The sequence below is a fragment of the Bidens hawaiensis genome, unplaced genomic scaffold (genome assembly GCF_021521415.1).
Source record: "Bidens hawaiensis isolate Kalapana, Puna unplaced genomic scaffold, B.hawaiensis_p1.1 tig00029389_1, whole genome shotgun sequence".
NCBI classification, from domain to species: Eukaryota; Viridiplantae; Streptophyta; class Magnoliopsida; order Asterales; family Asteraceae; genus Bidens; species Bidens hawaiensis.
In genome coordinates this window covers 54,478-71,717 of record NW_027494873.1, presented here as the reverse complement: position 1 = coordinate 71,717, position 17,240 = coordinate 54,478, and the positions used below count along the sequence as shown (strand labels likewise).

Genomic DNA, 17,240 nt, shown 5'->3' with positions numbered 1-17,240 from the left:
ATTTTTCAGTTGTGTTGCAGGATGTGCAAGCGGGTCAGAAGTCAGATTTTCTTCTGCATGATGGGTTTTTGTTCAAAGGGAATCAGCTATGTATTCCTGACTCTAGTCTTCGGTTGAAAATTATTCAGGAGTTACAAGGGGAGGGTCATGTTGGTCGTGACCGTACTTTACATTTGGTGCAGTCTTCCTACTTTTGGCCTACTATGAGGAAAGAGGTAGATCGTTATGTCAAAAGGTGTCGAATTTGCCAAGTCTCAAAGGGCACTGCTACTAACGCGGGTCTCTATATGCCTTTACCAGTCCCTTCAAAGCCTTGGACTGACATTAGTATGGATTTTGTGTTGGGGTTACCTCGGACTCAGAGGGGTAACGATTCGATCTTTGTTGTTGTTGATCGGTTCTCCAAGATGGTGCACTTTATTCCTTGCAAGAAGACAACAAATGCAGTTAATGTGGCTCAATTATTCTTTCGGGATGTTTATCGTTTGCATGGTTTGCCATCTTCTATTGTTTCTGACCGGGACACTCGTTTCTTGAGTCATTTTTGGCGCAGCCTATGGAAAATGGTGAACACTCAGCTTAACTTCAGTGGTGCCTATCACCCTCAAATGAATGGGCAAACGGAGGTTGTTAATCGGTCACTTGGTAATCTTTTACGCTGTCTTGTGGGTGATCATGTGAAGTCTTGGGATCAAAAGCCATGTCAAGCTGAGTTTGCTCATAATCATGCTGTCAATAGAAGTACCGGGTTTAATCCTTTTCAGGTGGTTTATTCTACTCAGCCACGTGGTCCCCTTGACCTGATGTCACTTCCTGTTCCTAGTTCTGTACCTAAGAAGGTGAAAGATTTTGTTGAAGGGCTACATGAAATTCATAAAGATGTGCATGACAACCTGGTTCGAGTCAATTCAAAGTACAAGCAGGCTGCTGATCAAAAGCGAAGACAAGTTGATTTTGAAGAATGAGACTTTGTGTGGGCTGTTTTAACTAAAGATCGTTTTTCAGTTGGGGAGTATAACAAATTGTCAGCCAAGAAAATCGGGCCAGTGGAGATTGTGCAGAAAATAAATCCGAATGCTTACCGTCTGAAGTTACCAAGTCATATTCGTTGTTCGGATGTTTTTAATGTCAAACACTTGCTGCCATTTTATGGGGATTCGTCTGATGATGAGGTCATTGCAGATTCGAGGTCGAATTTTGTCTATCTAGGAGGGAATGATGAACGCCCAAGTATTGAAGAACAAGCCATGTTATATTTGGAGGCCCATGATCGTGTCTCCAAAGGTGGCCCAAAAAACGGGCATAACTTGGCCCACGAAAACGGGCATAACTTGGCCCACGAAGCTCCGTTTCAGGCCCATTACCAGTCAATTCGAAGCTTGAGACGAGAAGCACATTGTGGTAAATTGCCCATGGCGGTTTGGCCCCTGTCCGAAGCCCAGAAACGACTCCTAAATAAATTTATGGGCCATTTTATGTTATGATGAATCAGTTATGATGAAATCGACATTCAAAGTGCAATCGGATGGATTGTAGTAATCCGAATTCAGAGGCAAACTAGATTGAACTAGGGGCCAGATGGAATTCATTTCTTATTTTCTTTAGCTTAGAGTAATTGTAATTATAGTTGAAGGTGTATGTAATATATATATATATATATATATATATATATATATAGGAGGAAAATGATTGTGGGTGGGTATCAATCACACGGCATCAGGTTCCCCAAATAATAATTAAAGTGTTGAAGGCGTATGGAAGAAGTGTTTGTGGTGGGTATTGTATCAGCATGTGATAATGCTGTATCTTTCATAGGACAATAATTGTTTTTTATAATATTATTCCTAGGGGAAGAAGATTTCATGGCATCCAACCAGCTAGCAGAACAAACATCGTCAAGTAGTTCAGAATGAGCAAAACTGTTTGAAAATTACAAGTTTATGAAAAAACTGTTTGAACATGCTTAAAATAATAATAATAATAATTATAATAAGAGGCATTATAAGGTATTCATTCAAAGTTTAAATAAGCAATCAATCAATCCACAGAACAATGTATTCAAAAGAAAAGAAAAGAGTAGGTTACTTATGACTGATCATATTAAGAAAGACGCTAATTATTTATTTATTTAGAAACTGGATAAAAATGTTGTTAGTCAGACCATAAACAAATCCCTTGTTATTATTATCTGGAGTGAAATAAATAAATAAAACAAACAATGGATGTTAATTAAGAGCATTAACACATCAATAAACCAAAATGCAATTACTTATAATAATAATATTTAATAACTTGCCTCCTGCTGCTGCTGCATCATCATCATCGCTTGAGCCCTAGAAAGCAAAGCATAGAAATTTGCTCATAATTGATTTGATTTGCCGCTCAAATAGACAAAATTGACCCGAAGTTGATCGGATGAATTAGGGTCGCTTTGATCTGAATCAGAATTCAGAGTCAATGATGAGTTAACGGGCGAATTGGTTCATCGTCGGTGATTATTGTTCAACCTACCTACTTCTATTTCTGATTCACTTTACTTTACTTTACTTTCATTTATTTTTTTTTTTATAGTTAACCACGTCTTTAATTATTACTGTAAGTAAGCTCAATAAGGTTAATGGATCATTTTAACATGTAATTGGGCAAATTTTATTCCTTTGTTTGTAAAGGGCATTTCGGTCAATTTAACACTAACTTATTAATGACGTATCCAACCATTTGTTAGAATGGGATATTTGTTATCGGTGATAAAGATCAGATTGTTACTTAAGATTATTATTAACCATTGATTAATGGTTTGAATTATTAAAATCCAGCTTTCTTAATAATAATAATAATAATACAGAAATACCTATTTTTGTTTTGGGGCGATAAGTACGAATCTGCAACCACTAGTATGTAATACATGTAACATGTAATCTAATCGTCATTAATCGTCATCGGATAACGGATAATCGTTTCTAATGTGGTGTGTAAATGTGTGCATAACAGTCTTATGATGTCAACCATTTCCAATGACACAACCTGTTACGCCCGGATGAAGATGATGACTCTCGATGGCTAATAACTGCATTTCATATCCGGTGGTGATGATGAGGTGACATGCGGTGGAGGTTGGTGGTGGTGGTGGAGGTGGCTAGAATTTATTTGACAAAAAACAGATGACGAGGTGGCTATGTGGGACCCACATATGACACATGTGCATACCGGCTTAATAAAATGTAACGTCCACGTCAGTATGAACATAACGTCGTTAACGTTTAGTTAGTGATAGAATGACATAAACAAATAACATGAAGTTGGGAGGGTATAGATGAAGTTGAAAGTATTTAAATTCAATGATCCATTAATTAATGACGTAACATAACAACTATACTTCGTTAAAATATCGATGTCATGTTATTGTTTTTACTAGTTTTAGAAAGTCATTTATAAATAAATATCTTGCATCCAATATTTGATTACATCTTGTATCATTAACAAATATATGAATTCTTGGACATTCAACCCCTCAAATAATTAAAATAAATAAAGTTTTTCTTTTACAAATAAGTATGTTTTTTCCTAGATGAAATGGGTTAAAATGATTTATGAAGACTTTGCTACATTCATAGAGGATCAAGAACACTTGATCTAACTTAATAATGGACCTAAAGATGTTGAAAACTCTTACAATTATGAACAAATGTCCCACAAATATTTGGAGATCTTTATTTTTCTCAATTCACAATTCACGATGAATCAAAAGTAAATTTATTAATCTAAACATGGCATTATTTATAGTATTTTCAAGAAAGATGTAGCATTTGTTGATTTTATTAATACAGTGATAATTGAAGAGCCGAAATTTTAAACGTAGGGCTTTGGAATATCGATCACCCTCAACGGTTAAATCCATTCATCTCAAAATCGTCCATTTTGGATTATAGTCAACATGCACTGATTAACGTTATTCAAAAAGAAAGTAGAAGCACGTGTCCTTTCATTGTCTACCTGATGAACCGGAAAAAGTAATAATCCATTACATGTGAAAAAAAGAGCTCTCTTATTTCTATATATTAATGTTATAAAAACGAATATTACAAACTCTCTTAATGGAAACTAACAAAATGTACCGACAATAACCATATCATTCCGTAGAGTCGTAGACTAATACATATCACCAACAATAACTATATAATCCCGAAATCCACTTATCATGATGTACTATTTGTTTTTGTTTCTGTTTGTTTGCATAACATGAAATTCATAATAAGGTGTAAGAATATGCCAATTATTTCATAATGGAAAATTGGTTTTAAATACTCCCAACTATCATGTGTTGGCAAATAACGGGTCCAACTTTGTACTTGGCGGGTGACGGTCCCAACTAAAGACCTATATGTTTTTAACGGTCCGCGACTACCGGATGACTAACTCCGTTAGTCAGTTGCTGAGTTGGCACACGTAGTTGTCAAATATTGCATATGTGGCAGCGTATGTGGCAATCAAAGTAATATATAATATATAATAGGATATATATATATATATATATATACATGTGCTGTCTACTTGTCTTTCTCCTCCCTGTTTAATTCTCTAGCAGCCACCACCATCGCCACTAGCATCCACCACCATCACCATCACCTGCAACAATCGCCGGAAAACAAATCACCACTACATCACGTTTTTCCGGCTCCTCCCTCCCACTGCATATACCTACCCGCACCCACGTTTTTTCGGCGAATAATCGAATCACCACCACCATCGATGGGTAGTTTGAATCCAAAATATCAAAAATCGTTTTTCCGGTGGGTTGTTTGAATTCCGGCAGGGCTCTTCGGGATATCAATTCGAACACCATTCGAGGTAATAAATATATCATTCAACTCGTTTTTATCAACCAAATAAAAGCCCTAAGATTTTAATTGCAATCTGTAATCAACTAACACGAATTATGGATTCTAACCGGAGCCCGTTTCTAGACTTCTAATGAAAAAACCCACCATTGGAAACCTAGAACTAAAATTGACCTGAATTTTAGTCATCCGTTAGTCACAGAACCTTTTAGGGTTTTTCTTCCAACGAGATGAAGAAGACGATTGGGAGCTCAATTCCATCAATTTGGTGTTTTAGGGTTCTTCAGTTTGCTCAATTGGGTATTTTAGGGTTATGACTTTGGTCAACTACGTCACCTGATGTTTATAAAGAGATCACAGCCACGTAATCGTTCCACGTCAGATGGTTTCTAACAGCTGGATGGCCAACTCAGCATAATACTAACGGAGTTATGAATCCGTTAGTCGCGGACTGTTAAAAACAAATAAGTATTTAGTTGGGACCATCACCAGCCAAATGTATAGTTGGGCCCGTTATTTGCCAACACATGATAGTTAGGAGTATTTAAAACCAATTTTCCTTTCATAATTCATCAAGTGAAAACCTCGAATCATGAAGACTGATTCCACAAGATTCAAACATACTGTATGTACAATCTGCGTCCAAATGATACAACAGTCAACAATATCATCATAAAAACAAAGTTCCATCACGAGACGTACTGTCAACCATAACTAGTGAATGAAGCAACGCGACGGTTTCCTTACTAGTTTAAATAAAAATAACAATATTTATTTCCCCAATTGGAAGGAGAATATTAGGGGGTGTTTGGTACAGAGAATGGAATTGTAGAGAAATGGAATATAGAAATGGAATTGCAGAGAAAGGGAATTGATCTGGAGAATGAGAATTGACTGTTCTGTTCGGTAGTACGGAGATTTCAGTAGAGAAATATAGCTGAGAATCATTTCTCTTGTTTGGTACATAGAAAATAAACAGAGAATTATATCAACTTTATCATTAGCACAAGTATTTTTTTCATAACAAATATTTATTAAAAAATAAAAAAACATATAAAAAGATGCATAAATTCCAACCAAAATATGCATTGATCAAACCAATTCACATACAAAACATAGTTTTTAAGCAAAAAACATCAACCATAGTTAAAACCAATTCACATACAAAACATAATTTTCTCTTCTATTGTCAACGCAAGAAAAGTGTAACACCCCGACCAAAGGCGGATTATACATCGGGGCGCCACATATTGTTTCATTACTCGTGACACTATTGGGTGTCAATATTTAATAAATATATTCATTCGCGCACGCGCAACGTAAACACAAGATAACATAAATCAACATAAATCAATATATTATAAGACAAAATATTCGAACAATAATAACTTGTCTTGTTACATTTTAATCTAGGTCCAAAAGTAAAAACGTCCTACGTGTCCACAAGCTCCAAATGTAGCTACAGCAAACCTGAACATGTGTTAAAATAAAACGTCAAACACTTGCGTATTGGTGAGGAATCAAGTTTAATACAATACATAGATAACAATAAATCTGCGCGCAACACGTGTATGTCTGGTGTTTAACAAGGGTGTAATCAGATTGTGATCAAGCCTAAATAGATCATAGTTCATAGTTCAATCCGTGCTCCCAAATGAGCACCAAAACAAGAAAACATCTGTGCAAGTGTAAAACAAAGAAAACCGTAAACGATAGGTCTCCCGTGTTCATCCAATGGATCCATGAAAACTTCGGAATAGGCCGAACAAAGCGGTTAATGATACACACATACAAATAAACAGCCAAGTAAACGTCCTCAACACATGGGATACTGCGCGACTAAAGTTCATAAACAAATTTAAGACTCTAAGTTTGTATGAACACATGAACATCCCAAAACATTAAAAATAAAAGGGATTAGGTACGAGATTACTCACTTGATAAACGATGCGGTGTAAGATAAAGCAAGAACCAACTTTAAACAAGCACAAGTTAACCTATAAATAAGATTATTGTTTTAACGATTGGTTTTAAGTCTTGATTATAAGTTAGCATAATTAATAAGTAACTTAAACAAATTATTATATATATTATATATTACCGGAAAACAGGGCAGAACAGGAGAGAGGACGAATGCAGAGAGAGGAGGCGACCGAGGACAACGGCAGAGAGCAAAGGAAGATAAAGATAATAAGTGTTTGTGTGTGTAGTGTTAAGAAAATAGCATTATTATTTATAGGGAAACCCTAGGGAACACAATCCCTAGAAAAGGAGAAAAGATCTCCAAAAAGTAAAAGATTCCAAAAGCAAAAGATATCAAAAGATATGGCAGCTGCAGGGGGCAAAGGAAAAGCTGACAGGTAACAGTAAACAGGCATGGGCGGGTCAGATAAAGGTACTTGTCAAGCATGGAAAAGCAGATCTCAAAAGATAATGTCAGTCACTTTTTCTGTCAACCAATGGGGTTGGTGCGCATGCTGTGCCAAAAGTGGCTTTTCAGACATAAGATAGGTCAGGTCAACAACACAGGAGATAAGACATCACAAAAGCAAACGGCTAGATTAAACAGAAGAAAACTCAAAGGGTTTAGCGCGAGAAGGCTCGAGCGCACGCGCGAGGGCGAAGGCTGACAGAGAACAGTCCACAGCGCGCCGCGGGAAGAACTAAAATCCTTAGCGCGTCGCGGGAAGAATTACCATTCTTAGCGCGCTGCGAGAAGAACTACAATTCTTAGCGCGTCGCGGGAAGAACTACCGTTCTTAGCGCGCTGCGAGAACTACAATTCTTAGCGCGTCGCGGGAAGAACTACCGTTCTTAGCGCGCTGCGAGAACTACAATTCTTAGCGCGTCGCGGGAAGAACTACCGTTCTTAGCGCGCTGCGAGAAGAACTACAATTCTTAGCGCGTCGCGGGAAGAACTACCGTTCTTAGCGCGCTGCGAGAACTACAATTCTTAGCGCGTCGCGGGAAGAACTACCGTTCTTAGCGCGCTGCGAGAACTACAATTCTTAGCGCGTCGCGGGAAGAACTACCGTTCTTAGCGCGCTGCGAGAACTACAATTCTTAGCGCGTCGCGGGAAGAACTACCATTCTTAGCGCGCTGCGAGAAGAACTACAATTCTTAGCGCGCTGCGAGAACAGTTCGCCTCGCGTATCGCAAGAACAACTGGTCTTCACGCAGGCTTCCTTGTAAGGAGTCTGGCGCGTGGAGCTGCGCAGACATCCTTAGACGGGAAGAAACAAAGGACACAAAAAATAAGAGAAGGGGTTCAAGGCTTAAGGGCGGGACGGCGACAAGAGAGAAAAGAAGGCGGAGAGAAGAAGAGGGACGGGACGGCGGGAAGGAAAAGAGAGGAAGAGGCGGGAAGGAAAATATTATTAGTAATATATATATTTTAAATGTCAAGTTTTAAAAGAAAATAATTAAATTTTAAATCATAAAAAGAATCGGATCAGAAAGCGGGTACCTGGGTCGGGTCGGATCGGGGCAGATGTCACAGTCTCCCCTACTTTAAGAAATTTCGTCCCGAAATTTATCTCGAAGTAGGTTGCGCAGAGAACAGGTGCGGGTACTTGATCTTCATTTGATCTTCCCTTTCCCATGTAAACTCGGCTCCGCGCTTGGACTCCCAGCGAACTTTCACGATAGGGATGCGACTGCGCTTGGTTTGCTTTACCTCGCGATCCATAATCTCAACAGGCTTCTCAACGAAATGCATGGATTCGTCAACTTGAACTTCATCAAGTGGGATGTGAAGGTTCTCATCGGCTAAACACTTCTTGAGATTGGATACATGGAACGTTGGATGTACATTGCTGAGCGCGGGCGGCAGGTCAAGTCTGTAGGCAACTTTTCCCACACGCGCGAGAATCTTGAATGGACCAACATAACGAGGAGCAAGCTTACCTTTCTTCCCAAAGCGGACAACACCCTTCCAGGGCGACACTTTGAGGAGAACAAGATCACCAACTTGAAATTCGAGAGGCTTTCGCCTGCGATCTGCGTAACTCTTCTGTCGGCTTCTGGCAGTCAGCAGATGATCACGGATCTTGGCGATTTTATCGGTTGTCTCTTGAACAAGTTCGGGTCCTGTGATTTGAGCTTCACCCACTTCGCTCCAACAAATCGGGGAGCGGCACTTACGACCGTAAAGTGCTTCAAATGGGGCCATACCGATACTGGAATGATAGCTGTTATTATAAGAGAACTCGATCAAAGGCAGGTGCGAATCCCAATTACCTCCAAAATCAAGAACACAAGATCGGAGCATATCCTCAAGAGTTTGAATAGTTCGCTCATACTGACCGTCAGTCTGAGGATGATATGCCGTACTCATGTCCAAGCGAGTTCCTAGCGCAGATTGGAGAGATTTCCAAAAGCGAGATATAAAACGGCCATCGCGATCGGATATGATGCTCAAAGGAGTACCATGGCGGCAGACAATTTCCTTGACATAAAGCTGCGCGAGTTGCTCAACACGGTAGTTTTCACAAATGGGCAGAAAGTGAGCAGACTTAGTCAAACGATCCACTATTACCCAAATGCTATCATGTTTGCTTGCTGTCAAAGGTAACTTGGTAATAAAATCCATCGCTATACCTTCCCATTTCCACGTAGGAATTTCTGGTTGTTCGAGCAAACCAGATGGGCGTTGATGTTCAGCTTTTACCTTAGAACAAGTCAGGCATTTAGCTACGAACACAGCAATATCCTTTTTCATACCGGGCCACCAATAAGTAATGCGCAAATCCTTGTACATCTTATCAGCGCCGGGATGAATAGAATACCGAGATTTATGCGCCTCACTCAGGATATCAGCGCGAAGATTTTCATCAAAGGGAATCCAGATGCGATTGAGATAGCAGAGAATTCCACTCAGATTAGGGACAAAGTGCGCTTCCGCGCCACACGCTAACTCGGCGCGAAGGTTACCATTACTGATGGATGCGCGCTGCGCGTCGCGAATGCGTGATTCAAGATTGCTCTGAATCGGCGCAAAGTGAAGCTGCGTGCGCGGCAAGATACAGTTAAGCTGGCTGGGTTTACGGCTGAGCGCATCAGCTACCACATTAGCCTTACCAGGATGATACCGGATCTCACAATCGTAATCGCTGATGAGTTCGTTCCAATGGCGTTGCCTCATGTTGAGTTCCTTTTGATCAAAAATATGTTGAAGGCTTTTATGGACGGTGTAGAGGATACACTTAGTACCATAAAGGTAGTGTCTCCAGATCTTCAAGGCGAATACAACTGCGCCTAGTTCGAGGTCGTGAGTTGTATAATTCTTTTCATGAACCTTGAGTTGCCTTGATGCGTAAGCGATAACCTTGCCTCGTTGCATAAGAACACAACCGAGACCTTGGTTGGACGCATCGCAACACACGACAAAATCATCATTACCCTCAGGTAGCGCTAGAACAGGAGCTTCACACAACAAACGCTTGAGCGTTATAAAGGCTTCTTCTTGCTTCGAGCCCCAAATATACGGTTTACCTTTGTGCGTTAGAGCTGTTAAAGGCAAAGCGATCTTCGAGAAGTTCGAAATGAAGCGCCGGTAATAACCAGCTAAGCCCAGAAAGGAACGGATTTCGGTAGGAGTGGTCGGCGTAATCCAGTTCTTGATTGCTTCAATTTTGGATGGGTCGACATGAATCCCCATCTTGTTTACAACATGGCCAAGAAACTGTACTTCATCAGACCAGAATTCACACTTGGAGAGCTTGGCAAAGAGCTGCTCGGTTCGAAGCTTTTGCAATACCAATCGAAGATGTTGCTCATGCTCGGCCTTGGTCTTAGAATAAATCAGAACGTCATCGATAAACACAATCACGAATTTATCCAAGAAAGGCCTACACACCCGATTCATTAGATCCATGAAAACGGCGGGTGCGTTGGTTAAACTGAAGGACATGACCAAGAATTCAAAATGGCCATAACGAGTTCGAAAAGCAGTCTTCGGAACATCTTCATCGCGGATGCGCAACTGGTGATAGCCAGAGCGGAGATCGATCTTGGAGAAACAAGAGGCACCTTGGAGTTGGTCAAAGAGGTCGTCAATACGTGGTAAGGGATACCGGTTCTTAATGGTGAGCTTGTTCAACTCGCGGTAATCGATACACATGCGAAACGTACCATCTTTCTTTTTAACGAACAACACCGGAGCACCCCAGGGCGAAGAGCTAGGGCGAATGAATCCTTTAGCGGTCAACTCTTGAAGTTGACTTGCCAATTCTTGCATCTCAGCGGGCGCAAGACGGTAAGGAGATTTGGCTACGGGGGAAGCACCAGGGACAAGATCAATACGGAACTCGACTTCACGAGCGGGAGGGATACCAGGAAGATCATCAGGAAAAACTTCAGGGAAATCACGCACAACAGGGATATCGCGAAGCTTCTTCTTTCCTTCATCGGGTTTAACCACATGGGCTAAAAATGCAATACACTTCTTCCGCATGAGTCTTCGGGCTTCGGCGCAAGACATAAGCTTAAGACCACTGGAGGGTTTCTCGCCGTAGATATGAAGATCACCATTTTCTCGAGGAATGCGAATCAACTTCTTGGCGCAAATAACTTCGGCGCGATTATTCGAGAGCCAGTCCATACCAATGATAACATCGAAACTTCCAAGAGGCATGGGGATGAGGTCGATTAGAAAATCGTTTTCGTTAAGGTTAAGCGTGCAATCCTTAATCACGGAGTTAATTAAAACAGTTTCACCATTAGCCAATTCAACTGAAAAATTTTCTTTTAAATCGCTGCGCGGTTGCGCAAGCTTCTGCTCAAACGCGCGAGAGATAAAACTTCGATCGGCGCCAGTATCAAAAAGTACAAAAGCATAAAATCCGTTAAGCAAAAATGTACCATTAACTACGTCATTATTCGCTTGCGCTTGGTGCGCGGTTATGTTAAAAGCTCGGCCACGCGCCACTTGGTTCGAAATTTGGTTCACCGGATTCGCTTGTGTGATTTGCGCTTGTAGTCTCGGGCACGCGTTCCGGAAATGGCTGGGATCACCGCAGTTAAAGCACGTCCTGGGTTGTGGATTAGGGTATGTTGGTTGTGGGTTCTGCGGGTAGGTTGGTGGTGTTTGTGTGATTGGGTTGGCGGAAGGGACCCTACAGTACTCAGCTGAGTGACCAACGCGGCCACATCGATTACATTGTCGACATGGGACTTGAGGTGGGTGGTGAAATCTACAGGTTGGGCAGAAGGGTTGGGTTCCTGTGTAAGGTTTCTTAGGTTGCGGGGCAGGGAGTGCGGGATTGGTTAAGGCATAGTTGTGGACAATAGGGGAAGTTGGGTAGGCTGACAGTGGGTTAGGAGCGTGTACTGGAGGTTGGTAGGTGGGTTGCTGGACAATGGGCGGGCTGGTAAGCGCATAGGCTTTGCGCCTGCGCTTGAGGTTGTTACGGTTTGAGGGTTCTGGTTTGGTTTCTGTTGGTTCAGGGGCAGTCTTGGTGGGTTTGGTCTTCTCAGCTCCTAGCAGGAACAGGGTTCCTGCTCTGACATGGTTGTCGCTGAGCACAGCGGCCAACTCAATGGCGTCAGAGAGGGTTGCTGGGTTTCTGGCCCATACAGAATCTTGAATTTCCATGGGGAGACACCCGAGGAATTTCTCTATGGCTCGGCGGGAAGGGGTAACAAGGTGAGGGACAAGCAGGCTTAGTTCATGGAAGCGCGTCGCGTACTCGCGCGCTTCACCGCTGTATTGCTTAAGATTCCAAAATTCCTCCTCCAGGCGCTTAACTTCGTTGGGAGGGCAGAATTCCCGCGTCAGAATTTCCTTGAATTCCTCCCATGTCATGCTAGAAGCAGCTTCTGCGCCACGCGCATGAGCTACTCCATTCCACCATGTAAGCGCCCTTGCTTCCAGGACACTGGAGGCATATAGGGTTCGTCTGTCTGAGGGGCATTGGGTGTGGAGGAAAGTGTTTTCTATTTTCTCAAGCCACTGGAGCATCACGGTGGCTCCTTCAAGACCTGTGAACTTTGGAGGGTTACCCGCGTTAAAGGACTTAATGTTATAACCAGAGGTATTGTTTTGGCTCAAAGCTTGGGCTATTGCGGCGGCCATTTCCTGGGAACGTTGCTGTCTACGCCTGCGCGAGGCTTCTCTTCTCTGAAATCGGCGAGATAGCGGAGGCATTCTATAAAAGTTTTAGTTTTGTTAATATCTTAGCGCAAAGTATAATCTTATAAAGCTTGGTTTCGCGGGGTTAGATACCATCAACAGTTAAAGTAAAACATGAATTTGAATGCAAACTTAATACAGGTAACAAATTCGAATCGAGAATCGACAATTCATGTATCACCATGACTTTCCGAATTCTCAATTTAAAATGACGAGTAAACGAGTATTGGAGATTGACGATTCATGTATCACCATGACTTTTCAATCTTCAATATAAAATATACAAGAAAGTGAGTATTGGAGGTTGACAATTCATGTATCACCATGACTTTTCAAGTCTCCAACCTCAGAACATAATCGTAAATGGAAATTGAAAATCAACTATTCATGTATCACCATGACTTTTCGGATTTTCAATCCCAACAAACGAATATGTAAGTAAAATCAATAAAAATCGAAATTCAGCAAAAATCGAAATATCACGAAATAAAACATAAAACCATACGCTGCGTCTGCGCAAGCATATTTATAAATAACGAGTAATTAACAATAAGCGCGCAAACATGAGATTTCTCTCATGCGCGAGAAGGGACTCTTAGGTATTCTAGGCCGTTACGTCTAACCACCTATCCTAAAGTCAACGAGCTCTGATACCAATCTGTAACACCCCGACCAAAGGCGGATTATACATCGGGGCGCCACATATTGTTTCATTACTCGTGACACTATTGGGTGTCAATATTTAATAAATATATTCATTCGCTCACGCGCAACGTAAACACAAGATAACATAAATCAACATAAATCAATATATTATAAGACAAAATATTCGAACAATAATAACTTGTCTTGTTACATTTTAATCTAGGTCCAAAAGTAAAAACGTCATACGTGTCCACAAGCTCCAAATGTAGCTACAGCAAACCTGAACATGTGTTAAAATAAAACGTCAAACACTTGCGTATTGGTGAGGAATCAAGTTTAATACAATACATAGATAACAATAAATCTGCGCGCAACACGTGTATGTCTGGTGTTTAACAAGGGTGTAATCAGATTGTGATCAAGCCTAAATAGATCATAGTTCATAGTTCAATCCGTGCTCCCAAATGAGCACCAAAACAAGAAAACATCTGTGCAAGTGTAAAACAAAGAAAACCGTAAACGATAGGTCTCCCGTGTTCATCCAATGGATCCATGAAAACTTCAGAATAGGCCGAACAAAGCGGTTAATGATACACACATACAAATAAACAGCCAAGTAAACGTCCTCAACACATGGGATACTGCGCGACTAAAGTTCATAAACAAATTTAAGACTCTAAGTTTGTATGAACACAGGAACATCCCAAAACATTAAAAATAAAAGGGATTAGGTACGAGATTACTCACTTGATAAACGATGCGGTGTAAGATAAAGCAAGAACCAACTTTAAACAAGCACAAGTTAACCTATAAATAAGATTATTGTTTTAACGATTGGTTTTAAGTCTTGATTATAAGTTAGCATAATTAATAAGTAACTTAAACAAATTATTATATATATTATATATTACCGGAAAACAGGGCAGAACAGGAGAGAGGACGAAGGCAGAGAGAGGAGGCGACCGAGGACAACGGCAGAGAGCAAAGGAAGATAAAGATAATAAGTGTTTGTGTGTGTAGTGTTAAGAAAATAGCATTATTATTTATAGGGAAACCCTAGGGAACACAATCCCTAGAAAAGGGGAAAAGATCTCCAAAAAGTAAAAGATTCCAAAAGCAAAAGATATCAAAAGATATGGCAGCTGCAGGGGGCAAAGGAAAAGCTGACAGGTAACAGTAAACAGGCATGGGCGGGTCAGATAAAGGTACTGATCAAGCATGGAAAAGCAGATCTCAAAAGATAATGTCAGTCACTTTTTCTGTCAACCAATGGGGTTGGTGCGCATGCTGCGCCAAAAGTGGCTTTTCAGACATAAGATAGGTCAGGTCAACAACACAGGAGATAAGACATCACAAAAGCAAACGGCTAGATTAAACAGAAGAAAACTCAAAGGGTTTGGCGCGAGAAGGCTCGAGCGCACGTGCGAGGGCGAAGGCTGACAGAGAACAGTCCACAGCGCGCCGCGGGAAGAACTAAAATCCTTAGCGCGTCGCGGGAAGAATTACCATTCTTAGCGCGCTGTGAGAAGAACTACAATTCTTAGCGCGTCACGGGAAGAACTACCGTTCTTAGCGCGCTGCGAGAACTACAATTCTTAGCGCGTCGCGGGAAGAACTACCGTTCTTAGCGCGCTGCGAGAACTACAATTCTTAGCGCGTCGCGGGAAGAACTACCATTCTTAGCGCGCTGCGAGAAGAACTACAATTCTTAGCGCGTCGCGGGAAGAACTACCGTTCTTAGCGCGCTGCGAGAACTACAATTCTTAGCGCGTCGCGGGAAGAACTACCGTTCTTAGCGCGCTGCGAGAACTACAATTCTTAGCGCGTCGCGGGAAGAACTACTGTTCTTAGCGCGCTGCGAGAACTACAATTCTTAGCGCGTCGCGGGAAGAACTACTGTTCTTAGCGCGCTGCGAGAAGAACTACAATTCTTAGCGCGCTGCGAGAACAGTTCGCCTCGCGTATCGCAAGAACAACTGGTCTTCACGCAGGCTTCCTTGTAAGGAGTCTGGCGCGTGGAGCTGCGCAGACATCCTTAGACGGGAAGAAACAAAGGACACAAAAAATAAGAGAAGGGGTTCAAGGCTTAAGGGCGGGACGGCGACAAGAGAGAAAAGAAGGCGGAGAGAAGAAGAGGGACGGGACGGCGGGAAGGAAAAGAGAGGAAGAGGCGGGAAGGAAAATATTATTAGTAATATATATATTTTAAATGTCAAGTTTTAAAAGAAAATAATTAAATTTTAAATCATAAAAAGAATCGGATCAGAAAGCGGGTACCTGGGTCGGGTCGGATCGGGGCAGATGTCACAAAAAGAACTTCCTAGATCCACATCTTTACCAAACTCACCCTCTCCTTTCTTCTTTTTCTTCTCGACCTTCTTTCCAAAGTACTTGTCATCAAACTTTTCCACATTTACCCCTGAAATATCAGCCTTTGTTGATGTGGCGATAACGTATAATTGGTTCACTCGCCTCAAAGGAACACCATTGATCTTAAAAGGGCCTGAAATGAAGAATGTATATCAATGATTGCAAAATAATGAAGGAAAACAAATAAAAACAAACACATAGAAAATAAAGTGTCACAATTATTGAAATAATCAACAAAATGCAATGAAACTGTAAAAAGATACTAATTCTCAGATTTGACATGTACTTTTGTTATAATGAATAAGCATTTGAGTGCATCTTGAAGCCTACTAACAATAAATAAACCCAAACAAGACTTGAACACTGTCCTTTAAAACCTTTAAACCACTTATCAAAACAAGCCAAACAGGTTGGTGAGCTGCAATCATGTAAAAAAATGGAATATCAGGTCACAAAAAATGGGTTAAACATGTAAAAAAATTGGCAGATTAATCTTGTCAAGTATATATTTAATCCTACTTTAAAAATGTTAATCTAAACATACTTATTATCATGTTGTGCTTGTTTCATGTTTAGGGTGGTGTTAGATTTTGCTACCACTAATCAAAAAAGCATGAAGCAGAATTGCAAACATTTAAACAAAACAAGTAAAAGCATTTGCAGACATCATAAAGAATAATAAAAGCATTCAAACATGCAAATACAGAAATGATAAGCAAATGTTTTTCATCAAAATACACAGAAAAACATATTACCTGTAACCAGCAACAATCCAGAAGTAAGCTGTTTCAAGAAAACAACCCTCTTTCCCTTGAATCTCCCAGCCAAAATAATCAAAACAGTTCCAGGAGTAATGCTAGCCCTAAAACCAACCAACAAAACAATCAAAAACTAAAATAATACGTGAATCAAATCATAATCATCATTAGCATATAAACAATAATAAACCATATACCTGAGCTTAGTTGGTCTGGCTTTGCGCTTGTTAACAAGCGGTTTCTTCACATCATCGGCTGGATAGAACTTTGGTGGCTTCTCAACCGGAGCAGCAGCAACAGCTTGCTTCTCGTGTTTAGGGAAAGCACCTCCGTTCTTCGCCTTAATAGCCCAAAGCCCCCTTTTGTGGTACATTTTGGACCGTGAGTATTTCCCCACACCTCTGATCAAATCAGGGTTCCTGCTCACATGTGGCTTCCTGCCCTTCGGTGCCATCGTTTCTACATTCAAAATGCATATAAATGGTGATTCAAAGTAG

General features: G+C 40.9%; 1 protein-coding gene across 1 annotated transcript; it reads right to left on the bottom strand.

Annotated features, from left to right (window-relative positions):
- Positions 1–1,702: 1,702 nt before the first annotated feature.
- Positions 1,703–17,197, bottom strand: LOC143578881 (large ribosomal subunit protein eL6-like). The gene is made up of 4 exons (XM_077062341.1): positions 16,941–17,197; positions 16,741–16,847; positions 15,893–16,118; positions 1,703–1,919 (listed from the first exon to the last, which is right to left on the bottom strand). Exons 1-4 carry the CDS (start codon positions 17,195–17,197, stop codon positions 1,703–1,705), a joined length of 807 nt encoding a protein of 268 aa, XP_076918456.1.
- Between the last annotated feature and the right edge of the window lie 43 nt (positions 17,198–17,240).

Excerpts from the sequence above, each read along its gene's own strand:
- LOC143578881 (XM_077062341.1), bottom strand. The coding sequence starts at position 17,197 with ATGGCACCGAAGGGCAGGAAGCCACATGTGAGCAGGAACCCTGATTTG. Across the intron at positions 16,119-16,740 it reads TGGATTGTTGCTGGTTACAG|GCCCTTTTAAGATCAATGGT; the intron begins GTAATATGTTTT and ends TCTTCATTTCAG. Across the intron at positions 1,920-15,892 it reads CCCGATCCGACCCGACCCAG|TTTTGCTCATTCTGAACTAC; the intron begins GTACCCGCTTTC and ends ATTTTCAAACAG.